The 24,938-nt window shown below is 40.0% G+C and overlaps 1 protein-coding gene and 1 pseudogene across 7 annotated transcripts in view; both read left to right on the top strand.

Moving 5' to 3' along the window:
* LOC143280090 (ras-related protein Rab-13-like) overlaps positions 1-12,201 on the top strand; it is a 57,865-nt gene extending 45,664 nt beyond the window's left edge. For 6 of the 7 annotated variants that reach the window (XM_076584620.1, XM_076584614.1, XM_076584615.1 and 3 more), the window contains exons 2-8: positions 3,245-3,445; positions 4,116-4,176; positions 4,777-4,837; positions 5,655-5,732; positions 6,615-6,722; positions 7,438-7,557; positions 7,965-12,201. In XM_076584620.1, the coding sequence (XP_076440735.1) occupies positions 3,313-3,445; positions 4,116-4,176; positions 4,777-4,837; positions 5,655-5,732; positions 6,615-6,722; positions 7,438-7,557; positions 7,965-8,141 (738 nt within the window). In that variant the 5' untranslated portion in view covers positions 3,245-3,312 and the 3' untranslated portion in view covers positions 8,142-12,201. Of the gene's footprint in view, positions 1-2,194; positions 2,263-3,244; positions 3,446-4,115; positions 4,177-4,776; positions 4,838-5,654; positions 5,733-6,614; positions 6,723-7,437; positions 7,558-7,964 lie in introns of those variants that run through there. The other variant, XM_076584619.1, reaches the window with a different exon arrangement.
* A 2,059-nt stretch (positions 12,202-14,260) lies between these two features.
* Positions 14,261-23,752, top strand: LOC143280373 (nitric oxide synthase-interacting protein-like; annotated as a pseudogene).
* Positions 23,753-24,938: the final 1,186 nt, after the last annotated feature.

Here is a 24,938-nt window from a genome sequence, read left to right as displayed (position 1 = left end):
CTATGTCTTATCTGTGTGTGTCTTTACCGGTGGCTGTGAGTCTCGATGTCTTTGTCAGTCCGTATTTTCTGTTTCCTCTCTTTCAGTAGTCTCACACTCACTCAAGCATTGTGTGTGTGTGTGTGTGTGTATGTGTTTCTGTCTATATGTCAATGAGCAATAAAACGTTCTAAAACCACAAAACAACGACGCACTTATCGCAATAATGACCATTCCCGCAGACTTGGCATGAGGAATTATACATATTTACATATATATATATAGACAGATAGACAGGGGCCAATTAGAGCCCTGAATATCACTGGCCAAGCCAGTGTCCATTGTCCGGCGCTTGTGAAGGTATCGTCTTTCTCTCAGGTCAACCTCAAGACGCTGTGTTGTTTATAGCAATGGACTAATTACCTGGTCAGTTTGTGTCGTAGTACTCGCTCTGTGTGTGTGTAATATGTGTGTGTGTGTGGTCATTCAGTGCGGACATTGTCCAGCTGGCTGTTGTCAAGTTCATGTTTTTGGTGTGTGTGTTTTTTGTTTGTTTTTTTTGTTGTTGGTTGTTTTTTTTATGGAATGATCATTGTGGTCCTGCTCTGTGATTGTGGTTTCGGGGATAATAACTTCACGTGGATACTGCGGTGGAAGGATGTTTGTGCGTGCAGGCGGTGGTGGTTGTTTACAAGTAGGTATAGACTGCTATACGAACTTTGTACTATTTGCAGTATTTTCATTTATCAAACTAATGAAATATCCAGTGCTTATCGTCTAAATGTCATATCGACAAGAAAGGAAAAAAGTGGGAAGTGTCTCCGTAAGTAGTAAAAAGTTAATTGATTACATTATTAATAAAGCAAAGCAATTTCCACGCGCTATTATTCAAGGCGCATACCAACTGCTTCGTGTCAGAAACAAGGAATGCCCTCTGTTAACTAACACACACACACACACACACTGACACACATGCACACACGCACACACAAACACACACACACACACACACACACACACACACACACACATACGCACACACACATGCACACACACACACATACGCACACACACACACACACACACGCACGCACGCACGCACGCACGCACACGCACGCACACGCACACACTGACACACATACACATACACACACACATGCACACACACAACGTGACACACACACTCACACACACACGCACACACACACGGATCATTTTTGCGATAGCGCTCACAACTAGATCAGGCCATAATTGTTTCTCCTCGCAGCTGTTCCTTTACTATGAAGCACCTCCGACTGATTCAGTGCCATCCTTGATCAACATGTCGTAGAAGCATCAATTCTTCTTCATTTGACACGCGCAGTTCTATGGGTCCTTAGCGTCCAGTTTGTGGGATCAGGTTGAATTTCATGTGTCAGGTTTTTGCAGCCACGGGATCATGTTTATATTCTATCGTGTGCAAAATGTTTGGAATCTGTAAACGCGATGTATCAGTGGGACACTCCTAACCTCTGCAGATTTTGTGGATTAGGCTACTGGTTTGTAACCAGCTTGTTAGTCATCTGCCCAGCTAAATGTGCGCATTGCCGTAACTTTTTGATTGATATACTTTTTTTTTAAAGATTATGTTGAGAAGTGTATTCTCGTCCTATAGATGTTTTTTGCCCATTTTGATCTGTAAAATTATATTTGTATTTGTATTTCTTTTTACCACAACAGATTTCTCTGCGTGAAATTCGGGCTGCTCTCCCCAGGGAGAGTGCGTCGCTATACTACAGCGCCACTCTTTTTTCTTTTCTTTTTTCTTTTTTTTCTTTTTTTTTGTATTTTTTCCTGCGTGCAGTTTTATTTGTTTTTCCTATCGAAGAGGATTTTTCTACAGAATTTTGCCAGGAACAACCCTTTTGTTGCCGTCAGGGTTCTTTTACGTGCGCTAAGTGCATGCTGCACACGGGACCTCGGTTTATCGTCTCATCCGAATGACTAGCGCCCAGACCACCACTCAAGGTCTAGTGGAGGGGGAGAAAATATCGGCGGCTGAGTCGTGATTCGGACAAACGCGCTCAGATTCTCTCTCGCTTCCTAGGCGTACGCGTTACCTCTAGGCCACCACTCCAATGTGGTGGTCATTCAGAATAGTGATGTTTGTTTATGCTCTGGATCTTGACGAAAAGTACACGTGAAGCCCCTGAGTTTGCCCCATATTAGTGTGCATTCTGATTCTTCTTCTTCTTCGTCGTCGTCGTCGTCTTCGTCTGAGCCTGTGTCTTCTTCTTCCCCTCAGTCCGTGACAGTTCTCTAGAACAGCCTTTTTTGTTAGGGTATCTTGTGTATGTGTTATTTGTCACTCGCAAGAAGTCAATTTGCGGTCGGAACTAATAATAATAATAATAAACAAAACGTCATCATGACCGACGTGTTTCTTCATCGATAATGATGTCACACACACACACACACACACACACTCTCTCTCTCTCTCTCTCTCTCTCTCTCTCTCTCTCTCTCTCACAAGAAGAACGTCAGGATATGACGTCAAAACAGGATGCCTTGCGAATGACGTATCCTTAACGAACTTAAGAGCGGCAAAGACAATGCAGACTTGCTAAACAAACGGCTGATTGTGTGTTGTTGGTTGTTGGTTTTTTGGGGTTTTTTTTTTTTTACAATTATTTCTACAGACTTTCCCCAGGGCGCTGATTGTGCGAGACACCTAAGTTGTTTTTGTTTATGTGGTAATTTTGATTTAACTTTTAATTTTCATTGTAGCATATGAATATTTTATATTTTCTCCATCAGGAGACTTGGCAAAATTCGATTGGTTGTTTTCTTCTGGGAGTTTCATTTTCCTCAAGATTAGTTGTGGATGTAAGGATTGAATTTTTTTTTTTTTTTAATGATAATAATCTGGCTCTGAAGTGGAGATCTGTAAATGAAGTAGTAGTTTTTGCCGTATGGGATTCCTGATGATCGCTGACATAATGCCGTACGTATTTACTGTTGACTGGTCAGATTCATGATGAAATAACTGGACTGTAGAGTCACATATAATGCAAAATGAATCAATGCAATAGTAGCGTGCTTTCCCCCAAGCTGTATTCGGTGCAAGAACGACAGGCTGGCTGCATCAGTCATTGAGAGGACGGGCCGGAATGTTGACTGAAGCCGGAATCCGTTGCTGTGAGAGCCCGGGTACTGTTGTTCACTCCTCCTCAGTCTTGTCTTCCTACTGGCAATCTAAGATATTTTACTCCTTTGCTTGCTGCAGACGCTGACCAAGACGTCGTTGCCAGCCAGTGGACACTGACCTTGTAAGGGTCAAGGTCACCGGGCGCCATGCCCTTGACGAAGGACAACTGCGCCGTTTCCTACAAAGTGCTGATCCTGGGGACGAGCGGGGTGGGCAAGACGGCCATCCTGAGGTCCTTGATGGGCAGAGAGTTCATCACCAACACTATACCCACTGTTGGTGAGACGCTGGTTCACTGTGTGTGTGTGTGTGTGTGTGGAGAGGGGTAGGTGTGTGTGTGTGTGTGTGTGTTGCTCTGTGTGTGTGTGTGTATCATCTGTGTGTGTGTGTGCGCGCGCGCGCGCGTGTGTGTGTATGTATGTTTGTCGTCTGCATTAACTCTGCGGTCCCAGACCTTTATAAAATTGTACTCTGCACCAAATGCACAGTCCCTGAAAATGTGATAATCAAAAGTGTCCTTTGTACCAGTTACACAGTCCCTGACAGAAGTAAACCAAACTGTACCCCCTTTCCCGTCCCCTCACTCCCAGCCTCAACCCCCACCGCATCCCCCACTCCATCCCGCACCACACCCCTCCCCCAACGCACACCAGCACACGCCGATTCGCCTGTCCCTAAAATTGTTGATTCAGTTTCGCCTGTTTCAAGTTCGTCTTTTTTTTTTTTCCCCCCTCTGAGATCATTCTATGCTGTTCGACATTTTTTGAAACTTTGACAGCTGTATTGACTGTCACACTCCTTGGAAACGTTGCATGATGCAGTGCTGTCCTATCTGTTCACCCTGATATGATTTATTTGAAACACATACTGATACTAGTAACACTGTTATCTGTGCTCGGTGAGCGCTCCTTCATTAAAGACATGTGATGTCCGTCTGTCTGTTGACCAGGGGAGGACTTTGTGACGAAAGTGATTGAGGCAGACGGTGCTTTGATAGCATTGAACGTTTGGTGAGTGACTTGATTCATATCTTGTCTTGTCATTATATTGCATCTCTCTGTCTCTCTCAATCTGTCTCTCCCAGTATGTCTCTGTCTGTCTGTCTCTCTCGGTCTCCGTCTGTCTGCCTCTCTATGCTTCTCTCTCTCTCTCTCTCTCTCTCTCTCCCCTCTGTCTCTCTCTCCCTCCCCCTCTCTTTCTCTCTCTCCTCTGTCTCTCTCTCCCTCTCTTTCTCCCCCCTCTCTCCCTCTCTCTCTCTCTCTCTCCCTCGCTCCCTCTTTCTCTATCTCTTCCCCTCTCCCTCTCTCTCTCCCTCTCTCTCCCTCTCTCTCTCTCTGTCACGCACGCTTGCTGCCCCCTTCCTTTACCTAGAAGTTCCCATGACTAGTTTTGCTTTCACACACACACACACACACACACACACACGCCGCATGCATGCATACATACATACATACATACACCCACGCCCACACACGCGGCGCGCGCCCACACACGCGGCGCGTGCCCACACACACACACACACACACACACACACAGAGCACATGACTCACCATTCAAGAAATAAAACGTGGGTTGAGTATGACATTCTTCCTGTTTGACCGGTCTTACAGGGACACGGCGGGTAATGAACGGTTCCGCTCCATACGCCGTCAACAGTTTCGTGAGACTCAGGTGATAAGACACTTGCCTTCTGCCCTTTGCCCCTCTGCTCTATGCGTGGGGGTGTGGGCGTGTCTTTGGTGTGTGTGTGTGTGTGTGTTGTGGGAGCCTGTGAATGTGTGTGTGTGTGTGTGTGTGTGTGTGTGTGTCGTGGGAGCCTGTGAATGTAGGAAAAGGGGAAGGGACAGGACTACTTAACTGGGGGTAAGAGGAGGGTAGCGAGAGTAGGGGGATAGAGGGGTGGTGTGGTGATGTACATTGTTCTCAGTTATCGCTGCTTCTCCTCCTCCCCCACCCCCTTCATCATCATCATCATCATCATTATCATCATCATCCTTTTCCTTCTTCTTCTTCTACTTCTTCTGCCCCTTCTTCTTCATTGTCTTCTTTTTGACAATATAAAAGCATCATATTCCGTAGGTTGTCAGCATGTATTTTTTTCCTATTCTTTCTTTCTGTCTTGTGTTTATTTTTGTGCCCGTTACTGTCTGACTATAATGTCGGTCTTTGTATGGGAATATGTACATAATCAATGTCTGTCTGTCTGTTTCATTTATAATTATATACCTCTTTATCTATTTCTTTGTCTGTCTGCCATCATCACGAATATGTACACTTTCATAAACAAATGTGTGTGCATGTTGAACCTGCTAGTAAATTTTACATTTAATCTTCGTAGTATTGTTAAATTCTAATGTTTGGAAACGTTGTTTTGTGTTGTTTCTTTTATGACTTTAGCGTAAATAATATGCGAATGTTTATACATCCTTATTAGTTTGTTATAGTTGTTTTACATCCTCATTAGTTTGTCTTTGTTTCTTTTTTCAAGGGCATAATACTGGTGTATGATATCACAGACCGGGAGTCATACAGTAATCTGGAATACTGGATCAACAGCGTAGAAACTGTAAGTGTAAGCTCAAGTTCCGCTGGTTGGGTTTTTTTTTGTTTGTTTTTTTTTTCCCCTTTTTTTGTGTGCTTCCTTCTTTCTCTCCTACCTTCCTTTCTTTCTTTTTTCACTTCTTGCTTGATTGCTTCCTTCCTTGTTTCTTTCCTTGCTTGCTTCTATCCTTTCTTTCTTCCTTCCATATTTGCATCCCTTTTCCTTCCTTCCTTCCTTCCTTCCTTCCTTCCTTCCTTCCTTCCAACCTTCTTCCTCCCTCCCTTCCTTGCTTCCTTCTTTCATTCCATCTTTGCGACCTTCCTTCTTTCCTTCCTTGCTTCCTTTCTGGCTTCCATCGTTCCTTTCTTGCTTCCTTCCTTCCTCCTTTCCTTCCTTCCTTCCTCCCTTCCTTATGCTTGTACACATGGACAAACTAAGAATACAGTGCAGTGCACAGGAATGCAGCGCAATGTATTACAATTGATTACCATGCAATACCGTTCAATACAGTGCATTGTCTGTATGCTGCATTGCTGTAGCGCCTGCATCACAGCGCTATAAAATAGGCTACATACAAGTACACAGCTCCCTCCCCGCCCCAACCCTCACCCCTCCCCACCTCCACCCCCTTACACACACACACACACACAAAGGCTTCACACGTAATTATACCCCCCCCCCTCACACACACACACACACACACACACACACACACACACACACACCCCACAATACAATTATGTATATTGTATTATATGATACATCACTTCTGATCTGTGGTGTGTGTGTGCTTGTGCGTGCGTGTGTATATATATATATATGTGTATGTGTGTGTCTGCATACGTGTGTGTGTGTGTGTGGGCGGGCGCGTGTGCGTGTGCGTGCGCGTGTTTGTGGTGATGACAGGGCATCCGCCACAGCCACAACAAGTATGAACCCGTTCCCATTGTGTTGTGCGGCAACAAGGCCGACATGGAGGAACGGCGACAGGTGACCAAGGAGGATGGAGAGATGGTAAGCACCCCTTTGGTTTTATTTTGGGGGGTAGGGGGATCGGGGAGGGCAGTGGGTGTTGTGTGTGTGTGGTGTCTCCATCATTCTCTCTGTCTGTCTACAGGTTTGTCTGTGTGTCTGCAGGTCTGTCTGTCTCTGTCTGTCTCTGTCTGTCTCTCTCTCTCTCTCTTGTTACTGCTTGTTTTCTCTGTCTGTGTCTCCACACACACACACACACCTCTCTCTCTCTCTCTCTCTCTCTCTCTCTCTCTTTGTATATACATATATATATATGTGTGTGTATATCTTTTTCTCTGTCTATGTGTGTCTCTCTTCCCCCCCCACCCCCCACCCCTCTCTCGCTCTCTCTCTCCACCTTTCTGTCTCCCTCTTGTCTTCTACTCTCTATAAGTTACAGTGCAATCGGGTATATGCCGTACATCATTCATGTCAAAGTGCTAATTACCACGTGTGTGTGTGTGTGTGTAGGTTATATGATTACATGTATTTCTTGTATGGTTACATGTGTGTGTGTGTGTGTGTGTGTGTTGTATGATTACATGTGTGTGTGTTTAAATGATTACATATGTGTGTGTGTGTTTGTGTTATATCATTACATGTGTATGTTTGTGTGTGTGTGCGTATTGTATGATTACATGTGTGTGTGCATGCGTGTGTGTTTGTGTGTTGTATGATTACATGTGTGTGTGTGTGTGTGTGACACGGCCTCGGACAGATGGTGAAGGCGGGGAAGGTGTTCGGGTTTTACGAGACCAGCGCCAAGACTGGAGACAACGTGTTCGCTGCCTTCCACAGGCTGGCAGGCCTCGTCACGGAGATCTGCGACCCTCGACTGGTATTCCTACATCCTTGTCTTTGTCTGTCTGTCCGTCTGCCTGTTTCTCTGTCTGTCTGTTTCTTCTGTCTGTCCCGTTCTCTCGCACACCCTGTGTCAGCCTCTCTCTCTCTCTCTCTCTCTCTCTCTATATATATATATAAGCATATATATATGTATACTTACATACATTATTTTTGTATTAATGTGTCTGTTTACACAACACACTAACAACTAGCACTTGGGTATTTATAGCCAACGTATATGTACGTGCATGGGGTGACGGTATGTGTGCAATCATGTCCATATGTGCATGCTTAAAAACGTCCGCCCGAATGTGTTGTTTAGTCTGTGTGTGAGTGTATTAAATTTTGTTCGTTCTTTGTACTCCAGGTTTTATTGCTGTTGTTGTTTGGTGTTGTTTTCAGATGAAATCCTATCATCCGTGCATGATCAAGGAAAGTGATGACTCGGACCAGAAAGAAACGGCTTCATCCACCAAAGGAAAGAAGAAAAAGAAAGGGAAAAGGACAAAGGCCCAGAAGGGGAAGGACTGCCTCTCCAAGCGTGGTCTTTTCTGGTGCTGTTTCAGAAAAGTGAAGTGAAGTTGAATAGTCATAGTTTTAGAAACATGTAGTGGTGCCAGGGATAGTGATTTTCGTGCTTGGAACACTCACTGACACACACATGATACACATGCACGCCGCGCTTACTGACGCGATTGAAAGCGATATGAAGATAGTTGGATGCACTGATGTGTATCTGATGGTCATTTTCTGATGACTATATCGAAGAGTTGGCCTGACACATCCTTGAGGAACTCCACGCTTACTGGTCATTGTGTGAGAGCGTTGCCATCACGAGGTAAATCCTGGTATCTTCCTCCTCGTTGGTGGGCCAGAAAAAAAAAAGAATTGTATGAGATAAGATCTGTTTAAACACACCGACAGTTTTGAAACGGGTTTCGAAAGGGGGACAGAATTTTTGTTCGATAATCAAAAGCTTTTCTGAAGACACACCGACAGTTTTGAAACGGGTTTCGAAAGGTGGACAGAATTTTTGTTCGATAATCAAAAGCTTTTCTGAAGACCAGAAAAAGGCATTTCTGAGGTGGTTTTGTGTGTGTGGGGTTTTTTGTGTGTGTGTGTGCATTTTTATTTTGGTGGGGAGTACTGGGGGGGGGGGGGGGTAGCCCATAGCCCAGAACCATGTTCTCAATGCTTTTATTTCACCCAATAGTGTGACAAGAGACAAGATTTTGGACTCCACATCGGTTGTCATTATAGAAGACAGTTTTATTTACTCCATGACCTGTGATGCACACTTGTATATGTGTGGGTGTTCCTCTTTAGAGGTATGAAATGAAGTTGAGTTTAATTAAGAACATATATATTAGAAACTATATTAACCGGATTTATCATATAATTTATTTTGAACTTGGAATGGGATCGTTTGTGTCCTTTTGAACCTGTGATGAAGTTAATACCAAAAAACAGGACTCGTGGACGTTTTATTCTCTTACTGTGTTATTTGCTCTTTTACTTCATTTTGCAGTGGAAAGATGAATCAAAATTTTACGGCTTCCAAGAATTTCTTTGCAAACATATATCAGGGAAAGTAGGGGGAAGTTGTGTTTTTTGTTGTTGTTGTTTTGTGTGTGTGTGTGTGTGTTTTGGGGGGAGGGGTGCTTTATCAAAAAAATTATTGCAGTATGCTTTAATTTTTCCGCGAATGACAATGAAGAAATGCACATTGAACCAACCACGGCATATGTTTTGTTGTGGAGATGTGCAGTAAAATCGTGTTTTTGGTTTTAGTTGTGTGCATGATGATGCCGATTGTCATCCACACCACTGTTGTGTTTTTATTGCCTGTGATTTATTCAGTTGTTGTTGATGTATTCTTTTTAGACTTTTCAGACTGATAAGATCAAAACAAGGTTCATTTATTGTGTATATCCATGTATAATTTATCGAACAAATTAACCTATGATAGCTAGGCCGGAAAGGTTATTCTCGTTGTAGTTCTAGAATCTCCCATGGGCTCATTTTGGAATGCTTGATCCGCGCGTGTGCATGTGTGTGTGTGTGTACGTGCGCGCGCGTGCGTGCGTGCGTAGTGGTAACGGTTAAGAATATCAGTGTCATGGAAGATACACGGCGCTTCAGTGGCGTCTGAATAATCACAGATTGTAAGATATGACAATAATCCTCGGGTCATGTAAATGTACTGTCTCGCTGTCAGTGTGCGTTTCATGTTTGTGCTGGCGTTAAAGGAATCTAGGGGACCAAGTACAGAAAGCTGGACAGTGACCACTGATGCCAGAATATACCGTGAATAATCTGACAGTGCTGATTTAATATTACAGTGGATATGAACGGTGAAACTGACAGTTGTTTCAGCTGTTCTCGGTCGATTGTGTGTTTCGGGAGAACTCACCTGGATCGCCTGTGTTGTTGTAGAATCATATTGGTTTGAAGTTCTCCAAGCATTGGTATTGGACTAAGCTAATGCTACATGGAATCAGTGCGTTTATGAATACTTGTCGTTCTGCCTATATCATTTTGATGTAGAGTGATCAATTTCCAGAGCAACATAATGCTTTTACTTCCTAATGTACAAATTCTATTTATATTCGTACACCAGTGTCTGAACTGAAACAGTTCTTGGAACAGTATCCAAGCATAATATGATTATGAACTTTTGTCACTGATTTTTGTTCTTCGTCATTCACATCAATTCCTTTTGCTGTTGTGAGGCAGTGTCAATCTATAGGCTTCCATATGCCCTGTTAAACGCGGTGATCTCTAGGTCCAGCCCTCCTCGCTGGTGCCTCCAATAGCATTTGCTTCAAGGTCATGTCGTTGTCTGTCGGGGCTGTGTTCACATTATGCTCAACTATCACTTCGACAGGACTTACCGTCATCTCTTTATAACCAGAACCGTTTCATGGATACCACGTTAGATTACCAGACACAAACTTAAAAAGACTGTAAATTTTAACCTTGGTTGTTGTTGTTTTTTTGGGGGGTGAGGGGGGGTATAGTTTTTGTTTGCTTGTTTTTTGTTGTTGTTTTTGGGGGGGGGGGGGGGGTAGGGGGGAGGAGGGGGTTGTTTTATCTTTTTTCGGGGTGGGGTTGGTGAGAAAATAGTTTTTGTTTAATCATCTTTTTTTTATTACTGAGTTGGGAGTGACAACCACAAACTAGTGATGGCCTAGAGGTAACGCGTCCGCCTAGGAAGCGAGAGAATCTGAGCGCGCTGGTTCGAATCACGGCTCAGCCGCCGATATTTTCTTCCCCTCCACTAGACCTGGAGTGGTGGTCTGGACGCTAGTCATTCGGATGAGACGATAAACCGAGGTCCCGTGTGCAGCATGCACTTAGCGCACGTAAAAGAACCCACGGCAACAAAAGGGTTGTTCCTGGCAAAATTATGTAGAAAAATACACTTCGATAGGAAAAACAAATAAAACTGCACGCAGGAAAAAATACACACAAAAAATGGGTGGCGCTGTAGTGCAGCGACTCGCTCTCCCAGGGGAGAGCAGCCCGAATTTCACACAGAGAAATCTGTTGTGATAAAAAGAAATATAAATACAAATACAAACAGGACCACTGACTGTTTGCATGACATTAGACTTTCAAGATGTTATTAAGCTTGGTACGAAAATAGTGTTCCAGGTTTTATTTAATTTGTTTATGTGTAAGGTGGGGTTTTCAGGCATGTGTGTGTCAGTAAGTGAGAACTAACTGACTGAGACTCATGGATATCATTTGTATGAGAGGGGTGGATGGATGACGTAATGTAGTCCATTGTCATTAAAATATACGTACTCAAACCAAAGAAACTTTATATTGCATTATCCGGGAAGAAACTGCTTATGTATGATTGGCGTTTAAGGATTTTGATAGGTTTTATAAGATTATTGTTTTGTTATGGCATATTTGTAAGACGGAAACGGCATATGTATGATTGACGTTTTAGCAGATTTTGATGGATTTCGCAAATTATTGTTTGTTTATGACAATATTTGAAGACCGTTTTATTATTGATATTTGGAGACAGTTTTACTGGGAAAGCAGAGAGGAGGGGATATTATATATTTGTCGATAACTTTGCAAAACCTAAAGGTGGTTGTTTTCATATGCATGTGTATTCGTCAAAATGTGTGTGTGTATTCATCGATGTTTTCCAGACGAAGTAATGGCTATTTTCATATATATGTATATTCATCAGTGTCACGTTCTTGCCAGACTGATTTGTTGCTTCTTTTTTAAAACAAAACATCAACAAGCAAGATACAACAGACAACAAAAATTAATGTTATGCGTCTCACAAATCTGGATTGTATCATTTTTTTTAATTAAAATTAGAAGTAAAAGAAAAAAGCTGAGTGGGACTTCAAAAAAAAGCGCATGCCTTCGTCACACACACACACACACACACACAAACACACACACACACACACACACACGTATATATATATATATATAGAGAGAGAGAGATATATATATATATATGTATGTGTGTATATATATATATATGTGTGTGTGTGTATGTATATGTATATACAAATATTACACACACACACACACACACACACACACACACACACACATCCGAAAGAGAAAACGGTATTTAACAACAATTAAGGCACCCACATCTGCATTGATTTGTTGCACATCGATTTAATGACGATGATTCATTATCATTCCAAAACATCTTAACATAGTGACAAAGCTTAAGTCATTGTTGTTTTTTGTTGTTGTTTTTTCATACTTTTACCACCATAGCAGATAGGCTTCAAATGATAAGTTTTACGATTTAAACAGAAATAATTTTAAAAAAAAATAAAAAATAAAAAAGCTCTTGTGTGAAACACATAACCACGAAATGACAGTTGCCTTCCCTCCCTCCCCCCTCCCCCCCTCCCCCCTCTCTCTCTCTGTCTCGCACACACACACACAAGCATGCATGCTTACACACACACACACACACACACACACACACACACACACACACACACAGTCACACCTTCCCCCATCCCTTCTTCCTTCCTCTTTCATCCAGCTCTCCCCTCGTCCCACAACCGTCCTCCGCTTTTTCCTCCGTTCAGTACTGACTATATCATTTTGAAGGGAAAAGAAAACTGAAGACTACTGCTACTGCTGCCACTACACAAAAGAAAACATAAGATTTTTCTGCTTACGAGGGTACATAAACGTTTGACATTTTGCATTTACACTGTTTCGTGTTGTGCGTTTTTGGCTTTGATTTTGTTTTTATGCATAATTAAAAGGATACTGAGAAATTGTTTCGTTGTTGTTTATTTGCATGTCTGCTTGCAGCTATCCTCTCTCTCTCTCTCTCTCTCTCTCTCTCTTGGTGTCTACAGATGTAGGCGCTTTTCTTTCAGACACCTTCACTTGGAATCTTACATCACGCCTCTTTTGGAAGCTAAAGAACCGAATGCTTATCCATTGTCCCGAGTGAATGAGTTTAACGACCAATTGGCGTTTCGCCCTTTAGGTCAAGTTGTTCATGGCTGTGTCCTTATATCGACACGCGGCTCCCGTCTTGATCACCTTTGTTGCTCGCAAATTTTGAGAGCGAATCAACTTCAAGAGCACAGATCATGTGACGCGCCTCTGTAAGTCGCGTAAGCTTAGTGGAACTCTCCAGCATTCCATTATCAGTTTGACAAAAGAATAATCAATGTGGATGTCTGAGGGTCATGATAAGGAATCACTGCTTATCGGTATTTCCTTCCAAAGCAAGAAATTCTGTTTATATTGTCAACTTTACTATTTCTAATGCAGTAGTCAGTATTTAATTGCTGGCAAATTTTGCCCATTTCCAATCAGTCTCAGTAGTAAGTGTTAACCATCAAGATTATCAGAAAAAATAATCAATTGAAGTTTGACTATAATAATAGTACAAAATCAAGAATCCAAAAGTTGATGATCAATTACTTCATAATCCCCCCCCCCCCTCCACCCGCCCCTCCCCCTACCCCACTGTATTAGTATTGTGATCACTTCTCGTAACCTAATACTCTGTTTCCATTTCAGATATTAGGCTGAGTCACAAAGCGTGCATACTGATTTATATATCTTTACTTTTATTGCAACACGCTTTTCTTTAATTTTGGCAGAATCCCAACCTATGCAATTAAACACTGAACAACTGTCAACAGAAGCGCAGGTCATACTACCAACCAGTTAAGTCATTACTAAATCGCAAAATGCTTTTAATTTTGAAAGAAGGAATGGTAAAACATCAACAAGGCAGATTAATTCCCATTTCACTTTTCTTTTTCTTTCTTATTGAAGTACTGGGCGACGATCCTTTATCGATACGAAGTTTGATGCTTTGCAGAGGTCCCGGTGATAATCACTGATGGACAGTACGGAACATCAGATATTGGTGCATAGTACGATGGAAAATTCCGAAGTATATTTCAGACACAATTAACTATTTTCTTGTCTTTTGTATTAAGAACTATTTTTCAGTATCACTAGAGTTCTGTCAAGACTAAAATAAACAAAAGAAAGTAGAATTGTGTTAGATTTATTCATCGGTAAAACACAGAACTGGTCCACATGACATTTCCGCCATCTTGGATCTCGTCTTCGTTTTCAAGACTCCTCAGTCACTGTGCTTACTTTTGTTTAATTTCTCTTTAATCGTAAGTTCTTCAGGCTCTGATAGTGACCCGATAATGTCAGATAGTGAGTTTTCTGACAATTGGAACCCTGGTGACGACGCTGAAGAGGGGACTGGGAGCACGGAGCGGCGAAATCTGACCGGACCCCAGTTTGACCCAGAAAGGTATGAGAAAGTAGGACGAGCAAACGAAATCTATGTAAAGGTTGCTCCTCTGTTCAAAGTCATGCTTTGGATCTCACAGTATGTTCCTTGCATATCAGCAACGTATTTTTACATCGTTTTACATATTCGAATTATTGTTTGTAAAATTCAAGGTTATATTTTGACGATATCATGTGTTGCTATGGAAGCGATTCTTTTGTAAATGTGAATTCGTTCGTGAAGGTAGGGACACAATGGGCAGCAGCCTAAAAGTCTACAAGGGACATAAGCTTAGCCGTTTGCTCATCAGAAGCAACTACTTTGCAGAACGTGTTATCAACACCTCAGTGGAACAACCTTCCAGATTATGTAGTTACAGCGCCAACAGTCAACACATATAAGACCAGACTGGATGCGCACTGCACCGTATAATCCTGCTTGCTACGAATAGGTAGGACAGTAAGACCTGTATCGCCAGGCATGCAGGTAGTAGTCCAATTCTGACGGTGATCAGGCCATAGAAGAGGCCTCAATCACCACAAGGCCAAGTTCAATGTCAAGTTTATATCTGATTTCTGAGCAGGGAGTTACGACGATATAGATCCAGGGCCAAGCCAGCCAGTGCCTCAATTTCAGCCTTCACATGTGCCTGAATTCTACTCACCTGATGTCTGGACACGAGGAGATGTAAGGGGGTTCACCACAGCCGCAATTTTTATTTCAAAATGTTCTTTACTGTTGAATTAGTATCCACACTTTGTGAATATACTAATACATGCATGCACAACAAGCATGGTCCTGACAATGACCTGTTCGCCCTGTCTGGAGTGATGTTAAAAGGAACTATAAACACTGTTACCCCTTGGGGGAAAAAAATGAAAGAAAAAATTCTGTGCAGTGTGAAACCTGTGACACATTTTAGAAAAAGAGGAAATGTCTTCTTCTGTCACACAGCTAGGTTGTCACTCAGGTTGAACAGTGGATCATGATTAATTTCTTACTAAAATATATATATATAACCAGTACAATTTTTTTGAAGATATCTTTTTTATCTTTCAAGAACATTTCCTTTACTCTGATTCAGCTTATTTAGACATTTTTTGCAGTGCTGTAAATGCTTATCATTTATTATGTGTTGGATGGTAAGAACTAGTCTGTGTAATTTGTAACTGGTGGTCTGTGTTTGCGAACTACTGAACTAGTATGCAAATTTTTAAGGTTTATTCTGATAATGAATATCATGTTGCTAAATACTAGAAATGTCACATGCCTGTTAGCAGAAAACAAAAACTGTTTCTGGTATTACTTTTTAGTTTGTATGAAACACTCTGAATGGATTTTGACAATGCAGCTTGTAGATTGTGTGTGTGTGTGAATGTGTGAAAACCGATTTGATAAGATGCCATTCATGACTGACTTATATCATCATTAAAAAAGGAATTAATGCAAAAGCTTCTTTAATTTTCTTTCATTTGGTATACAACATGGGTGGTTTGCATGCTTACGAGTGACTCATATTGTGTGTTGAATGATGTCGGGTTGGAGATTTTCAACATTTTTTATGGTAATGGGTGTTATCTGTCTGTGTGCTGATAATGCCAAATATCTTATAATAACAAATTGTATCTTATATCATTTTATGGTCAGTGTCAAATACCCTGACTGATTTTGAACTTTTTGTTGTTGTTGTTGTTTTGTTTTTTTGTTGTTTATTTGTTTTGGGGTTTTTTTGTTTGTTTTTTTGTTCTTTGAGAGTTTTTGATTTTTTTTGGGGGGAAATTACCCATAAGGCCTAATTTGAGTAGATGCCATTCATATCTGATTCATGTTATCAGTATGACATGGATTTCATGTGAAAGAGTTTTCAGTTGTCTTTCATTAGGTATATAATGTGAATAGTTTGCTTGCTGGTGAGTGTCTGATATTGAGTCTTCAATGATGCCAGCGTGGTTATCTTAGTAAATCTCAACATTTTCCGCGAACTGGTAAGAGTTAATTTCTCTCTCTGTCTATGAAGTTAGATATTTTTCATCTATTTTGCACTATTCATTTTAACTGTCTATCTCTCATTTTATTGCAGGTTTCTTAAGTCATTAGAATTGCAGGTTTCTTAAGTCATTAGAATTGCAGGTTTCTTAAGTCATTAGATAAACAAACAAACAAACAAAATATATATATATATAAAGGCTTGAATTCATTTAATTGAATATATAATTGATGAAAAATATTTGCAGGTTTGATTGAAAACAGTGCGCAGTGACTCGTCAAGCAAAGAATTGTACGGCAGGTACCGTGTATACCTACCATGAATGCAAGAAGGACACGAAAGCCTTGGGCTATGGCACACAAAGACTTTGTATGTTATGGAAAAGATTCAGTGAAGGTAATTACTGTTAGTGAAAAGGTGATGACTGTTACTGTGTTTGTTATTTATGTTATTTGTTGTTGTATATATGTAGCCGGGTTGGCTACAATCTTCGTTGGGCCAGCTTAGCAGACGACTTTTGTGACTTGCCGAAGGTTACGAAGGAAGTTGTAAATCGGTCACAAGTTATCTCCCTTTACAGGGAACCGTATGATGATTTTCATCAATTTGTTAAATTATAAACACTTCCTTATAGATCAGATTATAGTTTTTATGTTATTGGACTTCAGAAAGATCATACTTCTCAACTGTATTGATATCATTTGGCCAGGTAGCCTATAACTCTTTTAAACTAATATTTATGTGAATGAATTTTGGCGCAATCTTCGAAATCCACTCAGTTGAAACATATAAAATACCTTGTTTTCTATAAATCGATATAGTTGCCGTGGAATTTAGATTGTGCATTAAAATGTAAATGATTAAGCTTTCTTCTCGTGTATCGCTTTCCGTGTACACCTAAGTTACAGGCATGCGATAGTACGAAATGTCTGACAGTATTTCGGCCCCACAAAACTCTCTTCTTCAAGCCATTGGAATTCGTCAGAGCCGATTTGAGCAAAATACGTTTTTACAATACCTAGACATTTTTATAGCGTGTCTTGCAGATGTTTGCATTTCTGTTATCAATCTGATTCGTATCATACATGTATAGTTGTGTTGTAGTTGGTTTAAATGAAGTATTTCATTGTCAATCACAAGTGCCAAAAGCACCGCCAAGCGGTGCCGACACGGGAGCTGTCCGTTGAGTTTTCTCTTGAATATTGATATAAAAAATCTTTACTCTAGAAGCAGATTCTATAGATGATTTTTATATAATTGGAAATTCAGGATTTTCAGTTACTTAACTGTTGCAATTATATTACATATCACGACGTTTTAATTGTTGTAATGTACAAAAATGATACATGAACTCGTTAAAAGCTCGTTCATTCAGTGACTCTTTTTGTTTACAGTTTTTAACTACATTATTTTTGTAGAAAATGGTTTAGCTTAAGAAAATGCTCGTTTCTTGTAGTTTTGTGTGATATATAATATGTCTTATGTTAGTTCCCCGAGCCGAAAGTCAGAAGCCGCTAGATTTGGTCCAACAAACACAAGCTTGGCCCCTCAAGGCTCGCGGAGGGCTGGTTTTGTGAGTCACTTCGTGGCGCTGGCTTTGCGGTTCGGCGGAACAGAATATAAGGAGTGAGCGAGTGCCAGACAAAGAGAGAACTCTCCTGGTCTGGAAGAATGAAAGAATAAAAGAAGAAAACCAGCGCACTGCCTTCCCGAGTCTACCTTGCCTGGCTGCAGCTCTCTTCTGCACAACACCTTTTACCTGTCTTCACCTTCTCTAACACCACCTTACCACCCCGTCACATATGTATAAAGTACATTGTATCAGTAATATTGATAATTTCTCCCTTTTTTGATATCTATTCCACACTCCCAAAAAAATGAATCTAACAAGTTGCTGGGTTTGTTTTCTTTTTTCTTTCAGTTTCATTGGTGATGATAAATTCATTCTTTTTTGTGTGTGTGTGTTTTTTTGTGTGTGTTTTTTTCTTGTTTTGTTTTGTTTTGTTTTGTTTTTTTAATTGAATTTTTGTTTATTTGTTGGAACTAAAACAACCAACTCTATTTGAATAGTGAAATGGCAGTTGCTGTGAAATCCACCTGATCTGTTTGAATATTACACTGAGAAGCAAAAGCTGCTATATATATATTTCTGTTAAAATATTTAACCTATAAAGTGATGTTGACTGACACAACTGGAAGGAACTCTAAAGCTGCAACATGAAGATTAAATTCTGATTTTTCAGTGGAAGAATGAAATCTGCTACAACAGTGTAACTACAAGTAAAAAAACAACAACAGAATTATGCTAGAGCATATAAAGTGTAAGACCAGATTTTCTAGTACTGATACAGTGATAGTAGTCGACATGTTACTTTCTAATTAATTTGTCTCCAGTTTTGGTGGTTTGGGTTTTGTACATGTGTATATATTTGTTGTTTGTGTGTGTGTGTGTGTGTTTGTAAGTAATGTTTGAGATGATCCTGTGACATGACATGGTAACACTAACAGCGCATTGCTGTATGTGTCACAGGAGTTTGATTGCTGTTGTTTGACCCTTCAGCCATGTAAGGATTCTGTAGTCACGTGAGTATTTGATTTTGTTTGTCATGCACAGAGTTTATACTTCGTTCAGATTTAACTGTTGAATTTTTGTTAAAAAACTGAATGTCATCTTGGCTGTTGATCAGCTTTACTAGTTTCCTTCTTCATATTTGTTTTGAGTTGCCATGTAATGTAGTTAGATTTCATTATTTGCAGCCTGTGTTAAACTGTCATTGATTATATTAATCAACAAGAGGAAGTAAAAAAAATAAAATAAAATAAAAAGATAGAGACATACACTGATGACAGTGAGTGAGAACAATACATATGCACACAGAGTTCTATGCATAGGGTGTACAGTTTTAATGTGGGTGTTTATTGTACAGATTTGGCTTGTATTGCATCATGTGTAGTTCTTTTGCACAGCACAAGCACACACCAGAAAGACTGTACTGCACATACGCCCAAAGACAAACCAGTAAACACTTTTGTGTACATACACACATGCACAAAGCAAGCCAGAAAATAAAGGTTAGAGGGTTTGTTCTTTTTTTCAACCTTTGTATAGCAACAGCATGTCTCAAGATAATTTTGAATTTTTTTTCTTTATGACTTTAAAGTTCATTAGTACTGAAAACCAAAAAAAGTCACAATAACTTGGTCAGCTTTCTTGCTAAGGGATGGACTTACGTGGTTTGCTGTTTATGACTTCTTCTTTTTTCAGACCGCGAGGATTCCTGTGTGAAAAGGAGGCCATTTTGGAATACATTCTGCGCCAGAAGAAAGAGAGAGTGCGCATGCTCAAGGAGTATGAGAAACAGAAAAACAAAGCTGAGGTGGGACACTTTACTTCTGGCTAATCTCAGTCATTAGTTATAAATGATTAGTAGATGTTGCTGTTTTTGTTATGGATAGTGTTTTTTGTTTTGTTTGAATTGAATATATATCAATGTATTTCACAGTATAAGTTCTGTGAACACAGAATGCTAGGTCAGCCTTATGACATTTATTGTTGAAGAAAAAAAGAAAAGAAACAAAAAATCCCATACTGATGAAACAGATGATGGATTTCTCCTTTATTGTAATATCCAGAAAATAACTAATTGTGTTTGTGTCTTTTGTGAAGTTAGGGGTGTGGGGGGGTGAAGGGGGGGTAACAAATTGAATGAGAAGGAAAGAGACTGACAGATAAATCTTGTGGAATTATTGTCTTCACTGTGTAGTTTTAAACATTAATCAATGATGTACGTATTTCTTGATTATGTTTTCAGACTGAGTTGAGAGAACTTGCCAGAGCTGAACAGGAGAAGAAGGCTTACACATTTGTGCAGCACAAAACAAACCTGATTGGCGACAAACATGGTGAGTGGTTTGTACATATTCTGGTTTAAAATATATGGTAAAGTAGATAAACAGTTACAGTATTCATTCCATTAAAAAAAAACTTTGTTATTATAGGACTAGAAATTCTTAGGTAACTTTTTATGATTTCAGCAGCTATCCATTATGGTATTCCATCACGAATTTATTATTACATGGTTTAAAATTCTCACAAAATTTTTAATGGTCCTGGGAAAAAGGAGACAAAAAAATGTACGTATTCCCACTCAAATTGAAAGCAAATTTTGGTATATACATACATACATACGTCCACATTTTTTCTTCAATAGCTGCCAGCCATTCCTAATTTTTAGGAATTTTTCCAAATTTTAGCACCGACTCCGAAATTAGATTTTCTACATATTTTTTCCGAATTTCAAAATTTCAGCAACAGCAACAAAACATTACACGCACAGAATTGTCACAAACTGAACCCACTTGCTGGATCCACACACCAATCCATGTTTTTCAACTGAAAAACAGTTACGGTGCACACGCAAGGTGCCAGTGCTGTTTTTCCAACTTGGCGCCGAGCAGTGAAAGTCGATGTGATGTGGGCAGCAAATCAGCACAAAAAAAAGGGTTTATCAGCGCTTCACTTCACAGTATAAGGAACAGTTTTCATTTATCGATTCACGCCACACGCCCTTCCTGAAACCATTCTCTGACAGGATTCCTAATTTTGGGTCTGGAAGGTTGGCAGCTATGTGTGTATATATATATATATATATGTGTGTGTGTGTGTGTGTGAGAGGAGATATATATATATATGTGTGTGTGTGTGTGTGTGTGTGAGGAGAGTCCTCTTCCTTCCTTTGTGTGTGCTTTATAGATCTATGGAATGTTTATCATACCCTTGATTCCTTCGTTGTGACAGGCATAGCGAAGGCAGAGGCTTCCACCTCAGCAGGACCGTCTGTGTCCAACATGTCCGGAGAATGGAAGAAGCACCTACCCAGCTTCTGGATTCCCAGTCTCACCCCTGCTGCCACCACCACCAAAGTCAGCAAGACGGTAGGTGAATTACTTAGCTTTTGTGCTTGTGTAACGTGCTTTCTTATGGATAAAACTAACCGGTAAACTGCTAACTGATTTAACTGCAAGCTAATTGTTACAATCAGTAAGCTGTAAGCAACAATGATGTATAAGAAAAAGTGTGGACAGTGTGTGAATGTTGCAGGATGGGAAAGAGCGGTGTTTTTTGCGTTTGTTACATGCTTTGTTATGGATAAAACTAAAAGGTGAACTACTAACTGATTTAACTGCAAACTAATTGCTACAGTCAGTAAGCTGTGAGCAATGATGATGTATGAATAAAGTGTGGACGCTGTGTGAATGTTGCAGGATGAGGAAGTGCGGTACTTTTATGTTTGTGTTACATGCTTTGTCATGGATAAAACTTAACTGGTGAACTACTGATTGGTTTAACTGCAAACTAATTGCTACAGACAAGAAGCTGTGAGCATCGATGATGTATGAATAAAGTGTGGACACTGAGTGAATGTTGCAGGATGAGGAAGTGTGGTGCCCAGTGAGTGGGGAGGTGTTGAGGCTGAAAGACCTGATCCCAATGAAGTTCACACCCATCAATGACTGTGATGCCAAGACCTCTCTCATTGCTAAATCTGTGAGTCTGCTGCAGTCATGATCAGCGTTAGAGAGATACATGTCTCAGAGATTGTTGTAAGAATTTTACTGTCCAAAAACAAAACAAACAAATTAGTACTACCTGCAACATTTGTGTGTTTGCATGTTTTAGAAAAAAAAAGGTTGATTTTTTTTTCTGTGAACTTTCATGCAGTTTCAGTCTTCTTCACAAGACCTTGGAGGTTGTTGCATAATTTTGCCATCTCTAAATAACTTCCCGAGAATGTGATTTTTACTTGCAAAAATCAGTTGCAGTTTGTTTGTTTTTTCTGCTTTTGTGTAGTTTCAATTTCCTTGCTTTGGCAAATAAAGCTGTAGGCATCTTATATCTGCAGGCAAGACCTGTGCCTTGTGTCACATGATGTGAACATTGCTCAGTTCTTTTTTTTTTTTTTTTTTTCTTCTTCTTCTTCTTTTTTTTTCAAGGAAAAAGGGGAGTACATGCCTGTCCTACGCATAGACCCAGTGCACTGTTCAGGCCTTCAAATGACTGATACATAAATGCTACACCACATCTGTTTTGATCAGGCAAAAAATAAATAAATAAAAGGAGGGGGTAAGTAGCAGACGTCTGACCATCCTTGTCATGATAAAAGATGGGCTCAATAGCTGAGCTGTTAAAGCGTTGGACTTTCAGTCTGAGGCTCCCGGGTTCGAATCTCAGTAATGGTGCCTGGTGGGTAAAGGGTGGAGATTTTTCCGATCTCCCAGGTCAACATATGTGCAGACCTAGTACCATAACCCCCTTTGTGTGTATACACAAGCAGATGATCAGATACGCTCGTTAAAGTTCCTGCAATCCATGTCAGCGTTTGGTGGGTTATGAAAACAAGAACATACCCAGCATGCACACCCCCGAAAATGTGGCTGCCTACATGGTGGGGTAAAAATGGTCAAACACGTAAAAGCCCACTCATGTACATAAGAGTTAACGTGGGAGTTGCAGCCCACGAATGAAGAAGAAGAGTTATGGTAAAAGATGTTAGGACTTTAGGTTTATTTTCTTAACCTGATTAAGAAATGATTATATTTCTGATATTTTGGTGTCAGTCACTGGGCATTGCCACAGTGGAACCCTCGTAATTTCTGTTCAATGACCACATAATGGTCAGAGTCAGAGATAGCATGAGGCCAAAGTGTTAGATGTTCATATTTTGCAACACCTTTTTTCAAGTGTATTGGCATGATATATGATCAACTCAGCTGGAAAAACAGCAAAGGAAATGGAAGAACAAGTACTTGGATGCACACAGCTAAGATACAACAAATATCTAATATAGCATTGTAAAGATAAAGTGAAAATGAACTTTTTTTGTTCTTTAATTGGGAAGTGAGAATGATATCTTTACATTGCATCTGTTATAGTTCATTGGCAGTTAGTAATATTGTGGTAATACAGAGCTGTTTGGGTTTGTATATTTTTAGGTTCCGTTATAAACTTTGAATGTTTATAGTGTTTTAGAATTATTTGAATTTAAAAAAAAGAAAAAAAAAAGAAAGAAAACTGTTTCCCAGTGGTTCAGAAATAGAACTGTTCTACTGTCTTTCAAACATAAACACACAAGATATGACTGTGTACATGTGCATGCACACAGACACACACATATGTGCATACACAGATTTGCAAGCACTAGAACTTAAAGCACACAGAGATAAACCTGCAAGAAGATGCACACACATTGGCATGCACGCTCACTTCTGAGAGTCTCTTTTAGGTCTCTGCTGTCTTTGCTGAATGCATGTTACATCAGTGCATTGTGGTGCCACTTTCAGGCCAGATTCGTGTGCGCTATCGCAAACGATGTTTTGGGCAACTCCGTCCCTGCTGCAGTGCTGAAGACTTCGTAAGTTGATGCTGAGTCAATTTTTTATGTTCTTTTTTTTTTCTGCATGTTTCTATGTTGTTTTTGGTGTAATTATTATGTAGAGAAACAAAGTCAATGCTGAAACTGGAAAATCTAAGTTAAAATTTTTTTTAAATTCAGTGAAAAAATTATCTCTACAAATGTGGACAAATCAGGGTTCTGTACACTTAAGGAAAGAAGGAAAAGACACAAACTTGTGCATTATTTCAAGATGGTTAACGGTCTATGCCCTAACTACCTAAATGATCTTGTTCCTGGTCTTGTTTCAGACAATAACCCTTACCATAGACGCAGGTCATTGGAACGCACCAAGATTTCACACTGAACTCTATCGGAAATCATTCATACCATCTACTACTTATCTCTGGAATTCTCTACCTGATTATGTTAAAACCAGCAATTCCTCAAGCCAGCTTAAACATTACCTGTGTGCTAACGATGCTGTAGTGCCTAGCTATTATTATTTTGGTAAACGGAAGGAACAAATCATTCACTGTCGACTTCGTCTAGGGATTAGTGACTTAAGAGAAGATATGTTCAACAGACATTTAATAAGCGACCCACTTTGTGCTTGTGGCACTGCAAGCGAAACTGCTGAACATTATTTATTATTTTGTCAAGACTTTAATATGGCTCGGGCAAACACAATCTTAAATTTATCTCCAAACTACATTCACGTTAAAACTCTGTTGTATGGAGATCCTGTTCTCCAAAATCATACAAATATATTCATATTTCAAACTGCTCACCAGTTTATCTCCGATTCAAATAGATTTTAGCTTAGTAACTATTGTGAAGAAAGGGTACAACATGATTCTATTCGTAAAATATATGTTGGATTTATTTGACTGACCAAATATTCAAAGTTGAATGGATTGGCCAGTGATCTGTTAGAATTTCTCCTCTCCCCTCTGTTCCCCCTCCCCCACCACCTTACCCACCATTCTTCTAAATTTTCTTCTTCTTTTTCGTGTTTTTCTTCTATTAGGCCAATTACTCTGGTGATAATAAATTTAATCTCATGTTAATACTGATATTAACATTATTTTACTATATTATGTACTGTTTGTTTATTTGTTTTATTTCATTATTTCATTACTTACTGTTTATGAATGTTATTTGATACAAGTCATAATATGGTTCATCAGCCGTCATGATAAAATTGAAGC

The sequence above is a fragment of the Babylonia areolata genome, chromosome 3 (assembly GCF_041734735.1).
Source record: "Babylonia areolata isolate BAREFJ2019XMU chromosome 3, ASM4173473v1, whole genome shotgun sequence".
NCBI classification, from domain to species: domain Eukaryota; kingdom Metazoa; phylum Mollusca; class Gastropoda; order Neogastropoda; family Buccinidae; genus Babylonia; species Babylonia areolata.
Note: the sequence above shows the minus strand (reverse complement) of the source record. Positions and strands in the feature narration are given on the sequence as shown.